General features: G+C 36.3%; 1 protein-coding gene across 3 annotated transcripts in view; it reads left to right on the top strand.

Annotated features, from left to right (window-relative positions):
- TMPRSS11A (transmembrane serine protease 11A) overlaps nucleotides 1-23,096 on the top strand; it is a 45,613-nt gene that overhangs the window by 4,007 nt on the left and 18,510 nt on the right. For all 3 annotated transcript variants that reach the window (XR_006719140.2, XM_045504692.2, XM_045504691.2), the window contains exons 2-4: nucleotides 7,419-7,540; nucleotides 9,360-9,478; nucleotides 22,839-22,906. Coding sequence is in view for 2 of the 3 variants with exons in the window: in XM_045504692.2 (XP_045360648.1) it covers nucleotides 7,419-7,540; nucleotides 9,360-9,478; nucleotides 22,839-22,906 (309 nt within the window). In the remaining variant the exon portion in view is untranslated. The remainder of the gene's footprint in view (nucleotides 1-7,418; nucleotides 7,541-9,359; nucleotides 9,479-22,838; nucleotides 22,907-23,096) is intronic.

The raw sequence follows: 23,096 nt of genomic DNA, 5'->3' as shown, positions 1-23,096 counted from the left end.
ACCCCACAGGTTAAGGGCTCAGTTCCATAAAACTGCTCCTGCCCCTACTTAAGATGTCAATCGCAAGTCCCATCTGTTATCTGTGCTCCTGACTGACTGGCTGTAAATTGGAGCTTCCCCCAGTCCCTTCCTGCGATTTGATCAATTTACTAGACTGGCTCACAGAACTCAGGAAAACAGTTTACCTACTAGATTACCTGCTTATCACAGAGGTTACTAAAGGATATGTATGAACAGCCGTATGAAGAGATGCATATGGCAAGGTCTAGAAGAGTCCCCAGTGTAGATTTTATCTTCATAGAGCTGGGGCAGACCCTCCAGCACACAGATGTGTACACCAACCCAAAAGCTCTCTGAACCACATACTACTGGGATTTTTATGGTGGTCTCATCATACAGGCATGAATTATTATTAACTCATCTCCAGCTCTCTCCCCTTCCCAGAGGATGGAGGAGGGGCATTGGGGCTTAAAGGTCTAAAATTCTAATCATGGCTTGGTCTTTCTGGTGAATAGCCTCCATCCTGAAGCCAGCTAGGAGCCCACCAAGAGTTACCTCATTGGAATAAAAGACACGGCTATCACCCAGGAAACTCCAAGGGATTTAAAAGCTCTATGTCAAGAAATGGGGTCAAAGATGAAATATTAGAACAAGAGATGTTCCTAGTGTTCCTATCATTTAGGAAATTTTAAGGGTTTTAGAAGCTTTGTGCCAGAAACTGGGGGTAGAGACCAATGTATATATTTTCTATTATTTTATCATTTTTAACTCTCATTTTTGTTACCTTAATGGAAACTTACTTGTGCTATTTTTAAATATTTATAGTAAAGAAGCGTACAGTGCTTCACTATTAGCTTTCATATGGCACAGATTGAGACAAAAGCATTATAGGTTGTACCATGAGTTGCATAAAGGTAGAAACCATGTCTTATTCATCTTTGCCTCCCTAAGCCTTATATGATGAGTTAAAACATAACAGAGGCTCCATAAAAGGTTGTAGAAATAAACAATAGTTGGTAGATGAATGGACAGATAGTCGAATGAATAGACATATGAACATGTGAAAGGACAAAGGAGGAATAAGAAACTTTCCAATAGCTGATCAATTCTTAGTAGTTTTGGGGACATATTTATGATTTATATGCTCTGACCCAGGCATTTGTATACAAACAATTCATTTTCCACACATGCACAGCGTGCCAGCCTAGACCTTAACCTCTAATCTGATACATAATTTTCAAACTTTAATAGGTGGGGCTGCACCTTGTGTCAAAGGTGTGTTAGGGCTAAATCAAAAACACACATTACACAGGGTACTCAGAAAAAGAAAATGAGAACCCCAGAAAAGACAAGACTCTACTTCTTCACTTTTCTAAGGAAATGCCTTCACTGTGGTCCCAGGGATGGAAATTGAGCACGCTGGCAAAAAAAGAAGTGTAACTAAGAATTCTGAGTCCCCTGAATTCAGGTCAGCCTGAATCTCTTCATTATTTTCTAGGGGAAATTTCCTTTGGTATTTGATTCAATTTTGCATCTCCCTCTTCGCCCCACCCTCACTCCCATTCATATCTGGGAGTTAGATACAGAAGGAATATCAGAAGTTTTCTTTGTTTCTTCTTTTTATTTTTAACCTCCTGACAATGAAGCATTCCATGGAGCACTACAGTGGTGTAAACACATACAGAGCCATGTTTTCAAAACTGTGTTCTGTGGGCCATCAGAATCCCAGGAAGTATCACAAGATATGGTGATTTAAAAAAAATACATTTGGAAAACTTTTATTTCAATCCAATTTGATAAGTAGTATTCAAGTATCTACTAAGAGTCAGATAATTAGATGTATTAGGCACTGGGGTTGTATCAGTGAACAGAACACATACAAAACCAAGGCAGAGATGCTGCCTCACATTTACCCCTTGTAAACCCATTAAAGGCTCTAAGATTTTAAATAGTGAGAATCCTATTTAACCTTATTTAACCCATTTTTTCCAAACCTATTTATGGGAAACCTCTCTTACCGCACTATTTGGGAATACTTCTTGAGAAATGCCTCAGTGCCATATGTGACTTATTCACTGTCTTCAAGATCTTTCATAATTGGGGTAAGAGGACACATGTACACATAATATTTCAAGAAATAAAATATATAGGGAACACGTGGAAGCATGAAAAAAAAAGTGTCAAATTAAATGAAAGCCTCCAAAGTATACAGACAAGCCCAAATATGATCATTAATTTTCTCTGCAAATGCCTGCTTTCGTAGCCCCCTTTCCTTCCTCCTCCTCTCCTCTACATGACCTCTACCACTGTCAGGAGAGGGATAAGGGAATCCTAAGTTTTTGAGAGTTCACAAGAATTTAAAGCTAGTAGAAAGAAGACGTGAAAACAAAAACAAATTCAAGACTGAACCACAATGGAGAAGGGCGGATTCTCTGATCAGAAAACCACCTCCGCCTTCACTTTATAAAACTCTTCACCTGCCTTTTATGCTACTTGAAATTCCACACGTTACTGATTTGGGTTAAAAGGAAGCCTATCCTGTAAAAGGAAAGAAAAAATCAGTCTCAAAAGGAAGTTTGGTATCACAGAGAAAGAAGGGCTTCTGAGAGCGGTCAGAGTTAGTTTCTAACTCTGCATCTGGCTGTTTGAATTGAGCAAACTGTTCACCTGTAAAATGAAGATAAATAATTTTACTGACAAGAGTGTTTGCAGGGTAAGATCAACAGGCCCTGAAATTCAGCACTTAGTAAATAGTAGCTCTTGTTCTTATCCCTTTTAGTACTAAATGGTCATTCTAAAATAGTCACAGAGTACCCAGAGACAGATATTTACATATCAGAGGATATTAGATCACCACAAAAGATTGCTTTTTTGTAACATACAACTGAGTTCAGCAACTCAGAGGGAATGACAATTTTCATTGGTGGAAGGAGAGTTTGGCACTTTAGTTCTATAAGAACTTTCCCCCAGGGATGGGCATCAGGCTTGGAAAAGAGGAGCAAAGTTTTCTGCACCAACTGACTGCCCAAAATTCAATGCATTTAGCACCTTTGTCAGTTACATTTGGAGTTAAGTAGACTTGTAGGTTGGCCTGGGAAGCTAACCAATAAATTCTTTTTCAGTCAGATAATGTATCTTAAACTTCAAAAAACTGTCCTTATGAAGCTTTATGGGAACATAACCTGACTGTAAATTGGCATTTATATAATAATCTCATGTATCTACATTTGTATCATGATAACATGCAGCTACAAGAAAGCAGAAAAATAATCCTGAAAAAGGAAAGATTTAGAGTTTGGAGATAGAGTGATAAAGGGTTGACTGCAAACTGAGCCAAAGTTGCTGCCTTCAGGGGAGTTCCTTCTAGGAAAAGGAAGATCTATGTGGAGTAGGGGATTGATGATGTCTTTTAACTCAAGTCATCTTTGAACGCACAGATTTAGAAGTCACCAGCATAGAGCTTGGTTCCTGAGGAAATAAATATCCCAGCTCTGATCATTAACAATTCATACTGTTTTATACAATCTTCAGGGTGTGTATCTTTTGGTTTTTAAGACTGCAGAAAGCAAAGACACAAAATTACTCATATTATCACCATGTTTTCATTGATAACATCTTTAGAAAAAGCATGTCATAAATACACCCTTCTAACCCCTGAATAATTAAACTTAATGAAAGTATAATGGGTATAATAAGTTGGATTTCACATAGATTATAGACTGTGTTACTCTGAAAATGTATCATCTATATTTACCTTTTCCTTAAAGGAATGCAGAGTGCTAATCAGGTCATGATCAGGGAATACTTTCAGCTTTCTTCCTACTTTAATCTCCAAGAATTCACTTTGTATTCCCCCAGATTGTTCCTTGAATAAAATACTCTTCTAATTGTATGCTTAACACGGAATTCCCTTTTAATGAAACAGTTCTCCCCTAACCCCACAAAAGTTAGAGGAGATTTCAAATCTCACATGCTTTTTTCTTTGAGGGCTACATATTTCTGCCCATTTTGATGAAAGTTGTAGTATTTTTTTGTTGTGAAAAGATCCCCCAAGATACCCACCCCCCTGGTATATACATTTCTTCTCCCAGTTATTCAAACACTAATCTAGGTGCTGTTGTGAGGAGATTTTGCAGATAAAATTAAGGTCTCAAATCAGCTGACTTTTCAATGGGGAGATTATACTGGGTGAACCTAACCTAATCAGGTGACACCTTAAAAAAGGACAAGGCTCTACCCAGAGAGAGATTCAGGATGTGAGAGAGATTTGATAGGAGCGAGAGTCCCCATTGATGGCTTTGAAGATGGAGTGGGCCACATGGCAAAGAACGTGGGTGGCATCTAGAGACTGAGAGAAGCCTCTGGCTGACACCCAGCAAGGAAACAGGAACCTCAGTTTAGCTTCAAGGACCTGAGCTCTGCCTAAAACGTAAGTGACCTTGGAACAGGGTCATCAATGTCAGATGAGATTGTAGCCCCAACCAATACCTTGATTTCAACCTTGTGCGATCGTGAGCAGAGAACTCAGCCATGCCACATACAGAACTATGAGCTAATGAGTGGGTGTCGGTTTAAACTGCTAACTTTGTGATTTGTTACACAGCAACAAAAAACTAATACATGAGTGTTTGTTTTAGGAGTGTAAATAAAGCAGGAAAAAAAATGCTTGAGCATCTCCACTTACAAATAGGCTAGAGGCTAGATTCCAAAGGCTTTACTGAGTACATTTTTTTTCAGATCAGAAGTGATCTATGCAAATCACTAGCAGGACCTCTCCAGAGGGGGCAGCTGATGATGCATTTTTGCCTTCACGCATTGCTTGTTCATATTCACAAAAGCAGCTTTCGTAACTTGGCGTTGCACACCTGTTATATTCCCCAAAGTTCTTCTCAAAAGGAGAAACACTCTGACAACTCATCAGCCCTGTTTGCTGGCCCCTGCTCCCCACCAGATGCTCACGCTGCCTGTATGGCATTTACAGATGTGTCTGCCATGGTACTTGAAGCAGGTGCCCGTGAGTGGTTAATCGCTCTTCTGCTTAGTGCCCCAAAGAGCACTAATAGTGTGAGTTTGTGTGCATCTTGGTGGTGGGGATGTGATCATCTGCTTTCTCCATTTGTGCTACTCAGAGGAACTGTACTGTGACGGGAAGAGAGATTTAAAAGCTTGTACATCTCCTTGAGGTCTAGCCTTTCTCCTCTGGTCCTTTTTCGGCTTTGAATAACCTGAAGACACACTGATAAGATTATCTGAGACAATAAATGGTCAAATAAATGAAGAATGAGTGAGTGAGTGAATAGATGAATATATACAAGATAAATCTGTTTCAGAGTTAAAATGTAATCAATGGAGAGGCACTCTGGCACTGAAAAAAAGTAGTGTTACAGAAGTTAGAAGACATGAGTAGGAGATGACTGCTAGTTCCGTTATATTGGAGAAGTCACTTAATCATCTCTAGGCCTCAGTCTCCTCACCTGGAAATACAGTAAATTGTGCTAAATAGTCTCTAAGTTCTCTTTACTTCCGAATTTAGTTTTAAGCCAATTAAGAGTCTAAGCAATGTCACACCCATGAAACTTCTGTTTTTCATTTTTATGTTCTGGCTTACCTCTTGTCCATCAGAGGACACACTGCCTTTCCATAACCAGTTGTCTAGATTCTTTTTAATCAGTCAATGTGCATTGTCAACATTTTCCATACTCAACAGAATTCAAGTCTCTCAAGTTCCACTAGGTTTATTGGCTAAATGTATTACGTACACCAAAGCTATCAACTCTTAACTGTTTAGGTCCAAACAGTTTTTATCTTTTATGCTAACATTTATATATACACATTTTTATATTAAAATTAAAACTTCCTGTAAATCAGTTTGTTAAAAGTCTACTTAGAGTAAATTACTGCACTAAATTCCATGAAAGAATCAGAAAAAAAACCTTCTGCCCCCAAAGATTTTGGTTATCAACATACACAAAAAGATGAATTCTAAAGAATAGGGATAAATTAAGTTGACTACACTGGCATGTTGCAGAGAAGAATCACTAGAAAATGAGTTAGATGATCCAGGCCCTTTTAAGCCACTTGACTCAAACAAATCAGGTATCCTCTCTCTCAGCCTCTGTTATTTCATATTTAAGGTTGGTATAATTCCTGCCCGATTCTCAAGGATGTATAAAATTCCTACTCTGTACCAGGCCTCTTATTATGTCTTAATGATAAACAGATGAACAAGACTAGTCCAGCCCATCGAGGAGTTCATGGTTAAGTGTAGGTTAACATACGTGCAAACAAAAAGTTAATACAATGTGATCAGCACTACTGTTGATCAAAAGGTGCTAGAGGAAGAGCAGAGAGTTATTTTTTTTTCCCCAAAACTGTGGAAATGTCCTCTAATCCAGAGGTGATGCAATGTGAACTATGCAGCATCACTTTTGAAGTATTCTTGCCAAATGAATTTAATCAAGTCTTTAGATCTAAATTTAAACTGACAGGAAACGAGGGGGATAGAAGAATGAATTAAATGAGATCAAAAGAAAGCATTCATATAAGTCCAGAAATTGGAACTTTTAAAGGACAACTGGCTTGATCTCTTCCACAAGTCGATGTCATTAAAAATTAAGAAGGAAGCAGGGCTCTTTTATATTCAAAAAGAGTTAAAAAACAGCCAAGGTACTACATGGTCCTTGATAATGTCCTGATTTGTACAAACCATCTGTAAATGTAACAGGGACAACAGAAATCTGATGGATTGGGTATTACAAGATGTTGGAGAAATAGCGTTAATTTTTTAAGAGTGTTACGGTATTGTGATTATGTTAGAAATATCCTAATTGTATATAATAACGATTTGGCAAAAAAAAATGATGTTCTACTTTACATTAAAATACAGCAGAAAAAAATAAAGGCATTACAGCAAAAATGTTAACAACTGATAAAATGATATGATGAATATAGGAGTGTTCTATTATACGATGTTTCTAAATTTCTGTGTCTGAAAAATTTCATGATAGTTAAAAAATAACAGATAAAAAGTAAATGAGACAAAAGACTTGAAATCACCTTGTAAACTTTAAAAAGATAGACACATAAAAGAGATTTTTTTGTTAAATTGTTGGAGAAAGAAGGAATGGTCCTTTTTCAAGCATATGTGCTACTTTGGACCACACTGATAAGAGAAGTCAGGACTGGCCACCACAGAGAGCCACCCAATGCCTCTAGAAATAGAAACCAGGAGCAATATCATGGATTCCCAGATACTGATTTTTTAACACCTCCCTTCATGCCAAGATGACCTTGACCAAAACTGAAGACAAATGTCTTCTTGCTGAGAAAGGCAAGCTAAGCAACATGCACTTAAGAAGAACCAGAAAGTCAGTAACTATTTCAATGTGAGAGTAACTGGTGATTTTTCTTTTTCATAGAGAAGTAGGATTTGGCACCCAAAGCAGAGATTTGAAACCATGGATGATTGCCCTTCTCGTTGTGTCATTACTGACAGTGGTGGCAGTGGCCATCGGACTTCTGGCTCACTTCTTAGTCTCTGGTAGGTAAAATATGGATATCATTCAGTTTGATTTCATTTTTCTGTATAGCTTTATTTGCATACACGTAAATTTAATTTCATCTCAAATACTGTTTCATCAGTAAATGTTCACATTGTGAATTTATTTAATCATTTCATCAACAAGTAATTACTAAATGCCTACAATAAACAAGTACTTTTCTGGGCACTCAAGAAATAGCACTAAGCAGTGCAGACAAATTTCCTACCTCCTTGGAGAGCACACTGCAGTATTCTTTTGAGAATCTACACAAAAGATCAAAACAGTAATTATCTGAAATTTACTAGTCATCATAATAAATTTTAATCATTCATTGTATGTTAAGGTGAAAAACTATAATAAATTAGTTATTAAATTAATTTTAAAAACTGGCTCTTTCACTCATCACTTTCTGTCCACTAACATTTCTAGGGAAAAAAGAAAAGCACATGTTCAATGAAATAATGAATTTTGAAATTACTGGTAAAGTAAAAGTACGATGCAATATTATTACTTATTCTTAGAGAGAAAATTTTATTCTTTTCCAAAACAATATTCAGGGATTTTTATGGCCTGATATATTTATAATCACACAAAAGTTCATTTGAGAATTCTCTTTTTATATTGCATCACTGCAGAGTGAAAACCATTTACATTTTTTAGCAAATCTCCACAATAGCACTCTCACACAGATGTATGTGATAAAGCAACTAGTTCAGACTGCTTATTTGGATGAATTTATCTGTTGTCACCTTCTTCAGACTTGATGAGGGACTGAAAACTCTATAGGAGCTTTAAAGGGCTTAAGAACCTAGCTCTGGGCCACATGTTAGCTCTGGTCCTCATGTGACAACCCCATCTGTAGTTGATTCCAATGACAAAAGATTCTCAGGTCAGTTAATTTAATGCATAGAAGCCCCTTTCCCATGAGTATAAGGTTTGATAACAATATGGACTATATAGATTAGTAATCAGGGGGACTGAAAACGCACTAGAGTCCAGAGGTGTCCCTAGGAAATAGGCCATCGTGAGGTCCCCTTTATTTCCTAGGTCCGTCTCTGGGAAACCCATTGTGTCCTGCCTGAGCTAAGCTCTCCAAGGAGAGAGGATGTTTTGTGGTTGCTCCACTCTGTCTTTAACTCTGTAGATTTCTTGCCCCACCAGGGCTACACTTCTAAGATTCCTCAGAAGCATCCACTGCTCTGTTTTTTTTACCTTTCCTGAGAGGCAAGCAGAGATCTGACTGATTCATCCCTGTGACACACTGTTCTCATCTCCAACCACACACAGTTTTTTCCCTGCCTTTCTTTTCATGTCTTTCTTAGTGTCTTTCTCTCCCATTATAAATCAAAATTTACAAGAACATTCATTTACCTCTACTTCCAGTATAAGTTATATATACATTTCACCTCAGCAAGAAGCAATATAGTAATTAAATGTTCCAGCTCTAGGGCCATTTATCTGGGTTTAATCTTGAGTAGGCTACTTACTAGTTGTATAGCACAGGGAAGTTATTTAATGCCTCATGCCTCACTTTTCTCATCTGTGAAATGAACGTGATGTCAACCTTAGACAGCTTAGTAAGAATCAAATGAATTAATACATGTAAAGTGCCCAGAACAGAGTTCGCACATGGTAGGCACTGAATAAACATCAGCTGCTATTATTAACATAGAACATTAATCACTATTTTATTATGAAACTAAATTAAAATCTCAGAGATATATTCAAGATTTCATCATAGCCCCATTATAGTTGAGCCTCAGATCCCAAAATCTATTCCCAAACCACTTAATTTCCTACTTTTCCTTTTCATCACAGGTCAGAAAGTGGAGTATTATCACGGCACCTTTAAAATTTCAGACCTACGAGTCAACAGTAACTCTGGACAAAATAGCCCATACCACCTTAAGGACTTAAGGGAGATGAGCGAAAACTTGGTAAGTCAGATAAAATTCTATTACAAAATAATGCAGGTAAAGGGATTTTGTGCATCTTTTCCCTTACTATTTCCTAAAACATGACCTTCAGACACTTGCATCAGAATCATCTTGTAGAGTCCTAGGCCCCACTCCAGACCTCCTGAATCAGTGTCTGATGGGATGGGTAGGTGGTGATAGGGGAATAAGGGAATCCATATTCTAACAAATGACTGATTCTGATAAACCACTCTTTCTAACTCAGCCACCTCATCTAAAAGTGAGAGAACTGAAGCCAAGGCATCCCAGCCCACTGCTCCCCCCTTCCACCACAATAGTACTCAAATGGAAAACTCAACCATACCGGAAGTGATTATTTCTAAAATCACATGCCTTTTTTTAGTAGGGCCATATCTTAAGATTTAAAATACTTTTAAAATATATGTGAAAGGAAACACGATCATCAATGTTCATTTTATCTCACAAACATACTAATTAAGATGAAAAACCCAGATCTGTTGTGTAATGCTCAAATGAAGTGCTAACAATTTTGTTTAAACTAAAATACAGGAATGCCCCCCAAAAGAAAAAAGTAAACCCAATTGTATAGTAGTTCTGCTCAGGATGTCTGTGAACCCTCGCTCAAAAACAAAGGTCAGGTTAACTTCCTTGAAAAGGAAGCACAAAGCACAGATTTGTCTGCAAATGCTATTTTCTAAGGTGCTCTGAATATAAAAGAATGGAGGATATATGTCAATTTATAAATGTTAATTATTGACTTGGGGGAATGAGACTGTAAGAGAGAACAAATGTGCATAATTTAATGAGAATTAAAAATATAGATTATAAGCTGCATCTATGGTGTTGCCAGAAATATGTTGCAATGATTTCTCAAGGAATGCCAGAAAAAACTTGGATACATACTCCAGTACCTCTTTTATCCCTTTGATCCTGAGTGACTCCACATAAACTCCATAATATAAAAATAATAACAATAAATTAATTAATCCATTTTAGTTGAAAAGATACACAATTCTTTAACAATGAGGAATATTTGTAATTTATCAGGAAAGTTTAAAATCTGTTTTCTTTATGTTTTACAGCCAACACTGTTGTTTAAGGCTAACTAAGAAATATTTTTACTGAAGTACATGGATGGACAGGAATGCAATAGGTCTTTTAAAAGAAAGAGAAAGAAATGCAGAGGTGAATCTGTAACATTATGTGTTTGGAGGTGGACTTTGAAGTTTCCGTAAAGCATACATTTCTAGGAGTGAAAGAACCTCAGGTGCAAAGGCTGAGTTAGGTACTGACAAATCATCATCATGAGGACGTACAAGGCCCTTCTCTAGCTGTCATTACCTATTTCTTCTCCTTTATTCCCATAACCCACTATCATTCACCTCCCCCTGGCAGGCAACCATTCTGTATTTCACATGTATTCTTTTGTTTGTATTCAGTCTTGCAAAAATGTATTTTGTTGTTTGTGCACAGCACATGCTTTTAACTTATTCTTTGTGTTATAAATTACTTGTTTTAGTCAGTTTGGGCTGCTATAACAAAGTACCATAGTTTAAGTGGCTTACAAATAACAGAAATTTATTTCTCATAGTATTGGAGTCTGGAAGTCTGAAATCAGGCATCATCATGATCAGGTTCATGGCCCAATCACCTCCCAGAGGCCCTACTTCCTAATACCATCACATTGGGGATTAGAATTTCAACATATGAATTTGGCAGGAAACAAATATTCAGTCTACTATTATCATTTTGCTTCACACTTTTTTACTCAGATCTGTTTTTTAAGCTCTAGCTATGTTGATAAATGTATATTTAATTAATTGCTATTAACTGCTACATGATAAGTTACAATGTCTATCCACCATATTTTACCTCCTGTCTATCATCTCAAGAAACGCTGCACTAAACAGCCTCCTACTTATCCCTGGAAGCAGAATTACTGGGTCATCGGTGTGCACACATTTAATTTGACTAATTGGTGCTGGACTGCTCTTCAAAATGGCTGAATCAGTGTGTACTCCCAACTGCAGTGCATGAGGATTCCTGTGTCCTCAGGTCTTTGTCAGCATTTGGTAATATCTGGCTTTCTAATTCTGGCAACCTAATAGGCATTACGTTGTATCTGATTCATGATTTAATTTGCATTTTTCTATTGTGTATTTCAATTACTAATGAGTCTTTGCATCATTGGATATACTTGTTAGCCATCTGGACTTTCATTTCTATAAACTGCCTGTACCTTTCCTTTGCCTTTTTTATTAGACTTGTTTTATTAGCACTGCTTTGCAAGAATTTCCTACATTTTTGAGGTATGAATAGTTTGTTGGTAGTAGACATTGCACTTACCCATTCTATCATTTATTAATCTGGATCATATGTCCTTCATAAAATAACAATTCATAATTTTAAAGCAATCATTCATTAATTTTCTTTGCTTTATGGCTGTGTTTTTAAAGCTTTTTTTAAAGAAGTTATTTCCTCTTTTTAAGTCATAAAATTATTTTCCTGTACTTCCATCCATTAACTTTTTTACTGAAGTATAATCAGTTTACAAGGCTGTATTAGCTTCTATTAACTTTATACTTCTTACCTTTTACACAAGGGTTTTAATGCATCTGAAGTTCACCTCTGAATGTGACGTTAGGTAGAAACCCAAGTTTTATTCTCCATATAGTGAGCTAGTTTTCCCGATGTAACTAACTAAACAATCTGTCTTCCCAATATATGGTATGATTATCCAGCTCTTGACATTTCTTGGCACCTGACTCTTACAGTGAGGAGCCATGATCCCTCTCTTCAAACTGTTTCCCATCTCTTTGGAGAGATGAGAGTAACACACATGAAAATGAACAGCATGACGTCATATAATTAAGGACTTAATTGTATGTTGAGAACAATAGTGAAGAAGAACTTCAAAGAAAAGGAAGATTAACTAGGGTTCATATGGTCAGGAAAGGTTGTGTGTATTTTAGCCGTTTAAATGGGACAGGTTTTCCTCTCCCTCCATTCTCCACCAATTTACCTTTACGAGAATTACAGGAGGAGTTCATACCTCATCCTGAACCACTCCTGTTTATTGCTGCTAAATCCCAATTAATAAAACCAGATTCTGCTCTCTGCCCTATGTGGGTGCTAATTAGACAGCCAAAAAGACAGGTTGTAGGTCCTGTTCTTTCTCATAATTTGGGATTTACTGATTTGAATGCAAATAGAGATGCAAAAGTAAAATGAGTTCATGCCCAAATACTGCTGAAATCCATTCCAGTTCACTGAGAAAATAGCACAAACCTATCTCCTCTTTCATATCATTCTTCAGGGAAGACTCCAGTAACCAGACACCAGTAATTTATAATACTCCCAGATAGGTAGGTCATTATCATTATTATTATAAGTTTGAGTAGGATCATTGACTGAGGGAGTACTTCATTTAGAGAAATGTATTTCAGAAATATTTTTAAATTATATGATCATTACAAATATGAAAGTTATAAACTTGTTACACCATAACAATAGCAAAGTTAACTCAATAAGCACTCAATTAGCTTAGCACACTAAGCACCTTACCTGTATTATTTCAGTTAATCTTCAAACACAACCTTATGAGTTAAGTACAATTACTATCACAATTTTATAGAGGAGAAAATCATGGTACAGAAAAATTAATTCACCTAAGATCACAGAGTAAACTATAGTTAGGATCTGAGATTACATGTTCTTAATACATTTTTGCCATCCATTAGAATCATCTGTGTGAACTTACTTCCCATCTACCGTCCCACAAAATATCAGAAATCAAATATTATTTATTCCTGATACATTATTCTCTTTCAGTTACAGTTGATCCTTGAACAACATGAGTTTCAACTGCATAGGCCCATGTAAAATGTGGGTTTCTTAAAAAATAAATGCGTGCTACCGTACTGCATGATTGGTGGTTGGCTGAATTTGTGGATGCAAAACCAGGGACATGGAGAACCAACTATAAAGTGATATGCAGATTTTCACTCCAATCCTCCATAGTGTTCAAGGGTCAACTGTATACTATTAACATGTGCCAATGACCACCATCTGAATTAACAATGGCACCAGTTAGGAATTTTCTTAGGGTTATCTCCCAGGCAAAAAAAAAACTATTCTCCCTATGTCCAAGGCAGTTCAAAAGTTTATCTTCTTTGTACTCAAAAACACCAGACACAGGGCTTGAAATGATCCTCAAAATGTCCTTGGGACTGTGTGTCTAGAATTGTAGACGCAAAGAACTTGGGAACAGAAAGTGATGCAAGGAGATACTGTAGTTTAGGAATACTCTCTAAAGGAATTAGAAGACACTGATGACTTAGTTCTCTAAAACAGGAAGGTCGTCTCCTGAGAAAAAGCAGCTGGGTCAAGATAAACTTAAATTAACAAAGATATTAGACTGTCTATAGTTTGGAGTTGCATAAGATTAAGAGAAGTAAAAGAGACCCAATGCCTGGTGTAATGCTATGACCCTATGCCTGGAAAGGAGATGATATGTGAAAGCTTTGAGAAACAAATAAGCAGAGATTATCATTAGAATTTTGCATTCAGAGGTTAGAAAAATTGGTTGTAGAATGTGACTGAGTTCTTACTTGAGAGCTCAGACTTACATTCATCTTGTAATTGAAGATTAGCATGGCTAAAAGAGAAATATGTGCACCTTCAATGTGTTTAATTTGAATCCTGAAAGAAAAAGCTAATTGATATATTTCATATCTAATCTGCAATATAACACTGCAGAAGGAGGCATTGTTATCCATAGTTTATACATAAGGGAAATAAGCCTCTCAAGTTAAGATCCACAGCTAGTAAAGCATGGAAATTTGGAGTCATATGAGTAACTCCAACATGTGTCTTTCCACTAAATTGTCCTACTTGTCAGGAAGAGACTCAGCTATGCTAGAAAGTTCATTTCTACATCAGTTCTTCTCCCATTTAATTTTTAAATCCATAAAGATCATAAATCTATATACTGTGCTGGATCACTTTTACTTAGCCAACACATTGGGATTACTTATTATATAAAAATGTCTTCATCCTTAATTTCTTCATTTCCTTGTATCAGTTTTTTCTACTTTATTGGAATATAACTGACATATAACATCATGCAAGTTTAAGGTATAAAACATGACGATATGATACACTTACATACTGAAAAATGTCTACCACTATAACACCTCCATCATGTCATATGATTACCATTTCTTTTTTTGTGATAAGTGCATTTAACGTCTACTCTCTTAATAACTGTCAAGTACATAACACAGTGTTATTAACTATAGTCATCAAGATGTGCTTTGAATCCCAGAACTTACTTATGTTATAAGTCTGTACTCTTAGATCAATATTTCCCCTAGTTTTGGTAACTACCGTTCTACTATCTGTTTCTGCTAGTTCAGCTTTGTAGATTCCACATATAACTGATAAAATGAAGTATCTGTCTTCATCTTTCTGACTTATTTCACTTAGCATAATGATCTCAAAATCCATGTTGTCATAAATGGCAGGATTTCGTTCTTTCTCATGGCTGAGGAATATACAGCTGACCTTTGAAAAACATGGGTTTGAACTTCATGTATCCACTTATATGCAAATTTTTTCATTAGTAAATACTGTAGTATTACATGATTCAATCCACGGTTGGTTGAATCCGCAGATGCATAACCATGAATACAGAGAAAATGTTTACATGAATAAACATTTACATGGTGGATACGAAGGGCCAACTATGCATTACATGAGCAAAGAGGATCAGCACCCCCAACCTCGAAACTGTTCAAGAGTCAACTGTAGAAATATACACTAATCTTCTTTATCCATTTATTTGTTGACAGACTGATTGTTTCCATATCTTGGCTATTGTGAATAATGCTGCAATGAACACGGGAGTGCAGATATCTCTTTAAGACCCAATTTCCTTTGGATATATACCCTGAAGTAGAGTTACTGGCTCATACAGTCGTTTTACTTTTGATTTTTTGAGGAAACTCCATACTGTTTTCCATAGTGGCTGGACCAATTTACACGCCCATCCACAGCGTACAGGGTTCATTTCATCAAAGTCTTGTAGTTTCAGTATTCAGATCTTTCACCTCCTTGGTTAAATTTATCCCTAAGTATCTTACTGTTTTTGATGCTATTATGAATGAGGTTGTTTTCTTTATTTTTTTCAGATATTTTGTTGTTAGTGTATATAAACACAGCTGATTCTGTATATTCAGCTTTATTGAAATCATTGATTAGTTCCAACAGTTTTTCGGTGGTGTATTTAGGATTTTCTATATATAAAGTCATCACCTGCAGATAAAGATAATTTTACTTCTTCCTTTCTTATTTGGCTCCCTTTTATTTCTTTTTCTTGACTGATTGCTCCAGTTAGAACTTCCAGGACCATGCTGAATAAGAATGTGAGAGTGAGCATCCTTGTCTTATTCCTGATCTTAGAGGGAAAGTTTTCAACCTTTTACTGTTGTTAGATGTAAGCTGTAGGTTTGTCACATACGGGCTTTATTATTTTGAGTTATGTTCCTTCTGCATGCAATTTGTTGAGTGTTTTTAACATGAAAGTATCTTGTATTTTGTCAAATGCTTTTTCTGCATCTACTGAGATAATCATATGATTTTTATCTTTCATTCTAGTGATGTGGTGTGTCAAATTTATTGATTTGCATATGTTGAACCACCCCTGCATCCCTTAATTATGGTGTGTGATCCTTCTAATGTGCTGTTGAATTTAATTCACTAATATTTTGTTGGGAATTTTTGCATCAGGAATATTGTTCTGCAGTTGTCTTCTTGTAGTGTCCTTACTTGATTTTGGTATCAAAGTAAAGCTGGCCTCACAAAATGAGTTTGGGAGTGTTCCTTTCTCTTTGATTTTTTAGAAGAGTTTGATAAGGATTGGTATTAATTCCTGTTTGGTAAAATTCACCAGTGAAACCGTCTAGTCTTGGATTTTTTTATTTTGGGGACGTTTTTGATTACTGATTTAATCTCCTTACTCATTATTGGTCTGCTCAGAATTTCTTTTTCTTCATGATTCAACCTTGATAGATTGTATTTTTCTAGGAATGTATTCATTTCCTCTAGGTTATTCAATTTGTTGGTGTACAGTTGTTCATAGCAGTCTCTTACAATCCTTTGTTTTTTTGTGTTATCAATTGTAATACCTACTCTTTCATTTCTAATTTTATTTGAATCTCCTCTTTGTTTTTTCTTTTAGATAATGTAGCTAAAATTTTATCAATTTTGTTTATCTTTTCAAAAACACAACTCTTAGTTTTGTTGATCTTTTCTATTGTTTTTCTGGTCTTTATTTCAATTATTTCTGCTCTTATCTTTGTTATTTCTTTCCTTCTGCTAACCTTGAGCTTAGTTTGTTCTTTTTCTAGTTTTTGAGGAGTAAAGTTAGATTGTTTATTTGACATCTTTCTTTTTCTTAATGTAGGCATGTATCACTATAAACTTCCCTCTTAGCACTATTTTTGTTGCATTCCATAGGTTTTGGTATGTTCTGTTCTATTTTCTTCTGTTTCAAGATTTTTTTTCCTTTTGAGTTCTTCTTTGACCCATTGATTGTTTAGGAGTGTGTTGTGTAATTTCCACATGTTTGTGAATTTTCCAGCTTTCCTTCTGTTAATAACTTCTAGTTTTATACCACTGTAGTCAGAAAAGATACTTGGTGTGATTTCAATCTTCTTAAATATTTGCTAACATTTGTTCTGTAACCTATCATATAATCTATCCTGGAGGATGTTCTGTGTGTGCTTGAGAAGAACATATATTCTGTTGCTGTTGCGTGAAATATTCTGTATATGTCTGTTAGGTACATTTGATTTAAAGTGTAGTTTAAATTCAACATTTTCTTATTGATTTTCTGTCTGGATGATCTATCCATTGTTGAAAGTGAGGTATCAAAGACCTCTACTATTATTATATTGTTGTGTATTTCTCCCTTCATATCTGTTAGTATTTGTTTAATATATTTAAGTGCTCTGATACTGGGTGCATATATATTTATGATTGTTATATCTTCTTGATGAATTGACCCCTTTATCATTATATAATGACTTTTTTTGTCTTTTGTTATTATTTTGGCTGACACTCTGGTCTATGTCAAATCTTAAGGGAGAAGATAAGAATAGAAACAATTGTCACAGAGAGAGAAAGGAGTTTGAAGGTTATACTTCATATGTATGTCTAGCCTAAACAGTCTGTGATTGAAGGAAGGATGTGGATGGATGTTTTCTGAGAAAAGTTTTTAAGAAAAGAAGTAATATGAGCCATCTCTAAACTTCCTAATAAAGTTGTAAAAGTAATACAGTCTCCACTCTGATGGATAACCTATTTAGATTATCATTCATCATTTAGGCATATAAGAAAGACCAAGAGAAATTATTCTCCCTCTCTCTCTGATAGAATAATTGAAGTTAGAGATTTCAAGGACAACACACCTGGAGAGTCTACTTTCCCTTGCATCAGGCATTCTGGTTTAAATGTCTTTAGTACAAATTTAAACAGATACATATTAGATATTATTCTTTTTTAAAAAAGTAATTCAGAGTCTAGGTTTTTGTGGTACACTGAAAGTTAATAATTTATCTCTTAAAACCTTCACTGCAAACTTTTTAATTCTATGAATTTACTTTGCCTCTCAGTCTCAGGAATATAGAACAATTTACGATAAGATTATTGAATATATTGTTAATTGCTATATGTGACTAGTTCCTCACAGACGTTTGTCTATTTCTTTCTGATAGTCTTCAAGAAACACTGAGGAAAGACAAGTGCAATCAAATAAATAAGTCTGATAACATCACATAATGTCACAACTGATTTGGTGATATTATTATCTCCTGGCTTAGAGTAATCAGAAAGTCAGACTTCCACTGCACTTCACCCACATACCCACAGACCCCATATGACAGTGGATCCAACTGCCCTCTCCAATAGATACAGCGCTGGGTTCAAAGCTGTGAAAGTTAAAAACAAGAGTTTGGTGAAAACAAAGTGCCTGGATTTCCAAGAGATCAATAAACCTCAAAATCCTGTGAGCACCACCAGTACTCAGATTGGCCATGTTCCATATAAGCTTACAGTAATGATTCACAGCTGACTTCTTGAATCTTGGGTTTTATCAAAAATCTAGATTTTAAATAGTAGATACAGTAACAACTTTTAAAAGCTTCAATAAGAACCATCAAGATTATGGTGCTTATTTTTTGAGGGCAAAGAATATGGGCTGCCTTTGGAGAGGGGCAATCATTATATACTGCTTGCTGCATGTCAGTGGGTAGGAACTCTTAGTGAAAATCCACCTGTATGCTCACCCTGAGATCAACTGACTCACTGCTATGTCACCTCGGGCAAGCCACTTCCTTATTGATATAATAATGCAAATTATCACAGTATTCACTTCAGAGGGTTGATGTGAAAAGCAATAAGATCAAATACAATAGAGTTTCTGCTTGGTGTACAGGCAGCAGACAACATTGGTAACTATTCCCACTGTTGTAACTATTGTAGTCTCACTACAGAGATTACTGAACATATTACTGAACACATCAACAAGGAGAAAAAAATTCCCTTTGAATAATTCATGAGCAGTTTTCTTTTTTCGCTAGGAGCATTAATCTCATTAATTAAGCTCATTAAAATCTCTTATAAAAGTTTCCTGGTAAATGTAAGGCTTTTTAATAAATAAATTCTCACTTTCTTTTATTAATTCATTCAACAAAAGCATACTCTACTTATTGTAGAGTATGAAAAGATAACTTTCCCTATTCATAAAGGGTTTATAGTTTAGTAGAGGGAATAATATATTTGCATAAATAACTGCATTAAGAAGTAGATTACATATGAGGAGTAAGAACAATTAAGACAAGAAGTGGAAAGATTACTCTGAGGTTTAAGGAATAATCTTAAAGTAGGTCTTATCTGAAATAGACCGTGAAGCAGAGTTGTGATTCAGAACTGCAGAGCTAGTAGAATGGGAGGGGGCTACAGATCAAAGGAATAGCCTGAAAAGGGCAAGTACCCAGGAAAACAAGAGCCATGCCTGAAAACAAAGCTGCCAATCATGCAAGGTAATGGTTGTGTTGATGGGTGAGGGGGATCAGTGACAGACGGGGGGGGGGGGGGGGGGGGGGGGGCCCTTGAACATCTGACTCTATGACCAGAAGCTCAAATGCAATTGTGCTCTAGTCTTTATTTCTACCTTGAGTTCAGCCCTTAGAGTAAAGCAACTTCAACTGAACCTTACATAAGGGTAAAAGTGTGTTGTTGGTTTTTTTAAAGAATCTCCTATACCATCCTCTGTATTCTACTCTTACTGTAATTAGCAGAAAGCAAGAGGATCTGAATTTTTTTTCTCAGCATGTTTTTGGCTTTAAACGTTTAGTTCTCAGGGGCTCAACTGGTGTGATGTTGGAAGAAACTGCCTTCACGTTCCACTGTCCAATCTTCAGTGGCATATCTCTCTGAAGTTTGTGGCCTAAACCCAGAAACGCCCCGATGCAAATAAAAAGACTGCTCTGAGAGGAGCCAGCTGAGAACCATCTATAGTGAAAGGCGGGCTACGTGTGTGAACAGTGTCAGTTTGGGAATGAGAGCTGAAAGGCTGGGCGCGTCTGTTTGTTTGAGTTGAAGGCCTCTCCCTAACTCTTTCATTAAACACCCAACTAACCTTCAATTGCCCTCTTAGAACTTAATCTCAGTGCAACTTCCAGCACTTCAAAATCATCAAACATAAAGAGGTAATACCTTGAAAGAGGGTCTTTTGTTCAATGTTTGGAGACTAAGTTCAACTACAAAACTCTACAAATGCCACCAAATAGGAGGCATGATAGATTTATAAATCACTAACTGTATTAGGTTATGTATAATAAATTTATAACAAGCTGGCACACAGCTTTAAAAAAAAAAGTGTGCTTCGAAATTTCTGAGAATTTAGAATTAGAGTGCTAAAGTACTGGCAGAATGTTTCTGATGAAATAGGCCTTAATCTGCCAGGGAAACATTTCTAAGGGTGTCTCAAGAGAGCTAGTTCATAATTAAACTCCATTCAGCAATAAAGTTGATGTTCATGTTTTCTTTGATTTTTCCTCTGTTGTAAATTCCCTTAATGTAGGAACCCTTTCAGCCAGTCTGTACCCCAGTATTTCTCAAAGTGTTTTCCCAGCTGCCTGAATCACTGGGGCCTCACCCCAGGCCCAACCAATGAGGCTTTATTCCAGGGGCTGGGTCCTGGAATTTGAATTATAGGGAAGAAATTTCTATACTTCTGTGATTACTGGTTACCTCCACCTAGATTCTGCCTATGTTATTCTTTCAGCTCCTATCTTCCCAGACACCTGAACTATTCAGTGATGGAACTGACACTGGGGCTAGAGACTCTTCTTAGAAGGCATGTTCCCTGACCAGTGATGTCATTCAGAGTCAAAAACTTAATCTAATACTTTCACCAACAAGTCACAAACAGCCAATGGATCAATTGTGGGTGGAATTTCAGAGGATAATTACAAGCCAAACTTCTTTAAATGCCCAACCATTATTTACTTTTCTTCCTTTTACTATTGTTCACTTTTCACCCTGTTGTTTTCTGTTAGCCTTTTCTTTTCTTTTGGATTCCCCTCAGATACTGAATAATAAAACTGGCTGAGAGTATCAGAAGAAAAATGATTAAAACAATGTCACTCTTGCGAAAACATATCTTCCAAAACAATTTCATTTCTGACATATAAACCCCACACTTCTTCAGCCCATTTAAGCTTTCCCTATTTAAATATAAATAAATGTATATTCTGGATACTAGCAAATTCTCTATTTTCTCAATACTGTCTTTGATCTAAAGCTCAAAAATATATTACCAAATATATCTTTAAAAGTTTTACACTTTATCTTCAAGTCAATCAACCATTTATTTTATAACTTATTGTTATAGATTCTATGAAAGAAATTAAAGAAGGAAGTAAAGTGTACATAACATTTAACAAGGAGGTTGTGTGATTCATGAGAAGAGATGGAACTACAGATAGAAGACCTAGGTTTAAGTTCCAGTTTACTAATCCACATGATGCCAGGGACATATTTCACATAATGTCTCCAGGTGTCAGTTTCTTCTTCAAATAAGAATCAAAATAATTCTTGTACCATACAGTTATTGTAAGTGTTAAGGGGGATCTTCAATATTTTGTTTCCTAATGAATGCCTGATAGTGGCTAAGGAAATCACAACTTTCTCCTTGATCTCTGAAGCAATCTTCCCTTTATTTTTATTTTTTTGGGTCTTTCAAAATGAGATTTGGTTTTCCTGCCCCTTCCTTAGAGATTTAGGACATGGTTTTTGCACATCTGGCTCATCTACTATCAAATATGAAGCACAGTGCCTGCATGCACTATTGCCACCAACTGGTCACTAGGGGTTACTGCAAGCCAAAATCTGGGTGTGACAGGCCACAGCCTCATGATGCCTTGGCAGGCAATTAAAATTCTGAGCAAATGGACCAAAAACAGTATCATTTCTTCTCCTTCCTTGTTGACATAAACTGAGTAATACAACTTTGACCTAAACCTGCAAAACCACCTTACTCTTTCTTCGTCTCTGACTTACCCTAGGGCTCACAATCAACAACAATTAGAAAATTGTTGGCTCTTTCCTAAATCCCTAATGCCTCTTCCCTCTACTTACAGTCAAAGACCTGCAGAGAATTCTGAGACCTGTAATGCCAGGATGGGGGCTAGGGAGCCCCAAGCAGTTTACTACCAAAATACACCCAGCATTTTACATGTGTTTAATCTTTAAAAGCCTATGAGTAGCATATCAAAATCTTTGTTTTAGAGGTTAGGAAACTGAGGCTTCAGTTGGTTCAGTAACCTTTCCAAAGTCACCCAGTTCATGAGCAGAAGGAGAGGCTTCAAACCCAGTACTGAGCCAAGGTTCTCTCCACCATCTCTCAAGGCCTCCCTCTGTGTCCCATCTCTCTCTACATCTTTCTACTTCATCTTCTACGGAGTTTTAGGAAGATATCTCCTACCCTAGATACCTATGCCAGCATATTAGAGTCACCTGGAGAGATTTTTACAAATATGAATGTCTAGGTCCCCTCCAGACCATTTATAATCAGAACTCTGGGAGAGGGGCCCCAGCATATTTAAGTTTTGTTTTTGTTTTTCTTTCATTTTGCAAATGATTCTGTTGCACTACTATATTGAGACCCACTGGTTTAAATAATGACATTACTCATGTTAAAAATTTTTTCTATTGCTTTAACATTTAATCAGGGGTATATTCTTACTATAAAATATCTTATTAACATATGGTTTCTCTCTTATTGTAATAATAGGTGGATGAGATATTTATAGACTCGGCCTTGAACAAGCATTACATTAAGAACCAAGTAGTCAGACTGACGTACGTATGTTTGGGCAAAGGTGGATTCACAGCCTGGAGGGACCAAAAAAGGCAAAGGAGACAGAAACCCTCATATATTGTTACCTCTTTGGGCTTGGCTCTTGGCTGTATTTCTCATAAATATTATCTCCACAATAGTCTCGAAATATAGGATTGACCACCATTTTGTAAATGCAGAATTCAAGACTCT

The sequence above is a fragment of the Camelus bactrianus genome, chromosome 2 (genome assembly GCF_048773025.1).
Source record: "Camelus bactrianus isolate YW-2024 breed Bactrian camel chromosome 2, ASM4877302v1, whole genome shotgun sequence".
NCBI classification, from domain to species: domain Eukaryota; kingdom Metazoa; phylum Chordata; class Mammalia; order Artiodactyla; family Camelidae; genus Camelus; species Camelus bactrianus.
Note: the sequence above shows the minus strand (reverse complement) of the source record. Positions and strands in the feature narration are given on the sequence as shown.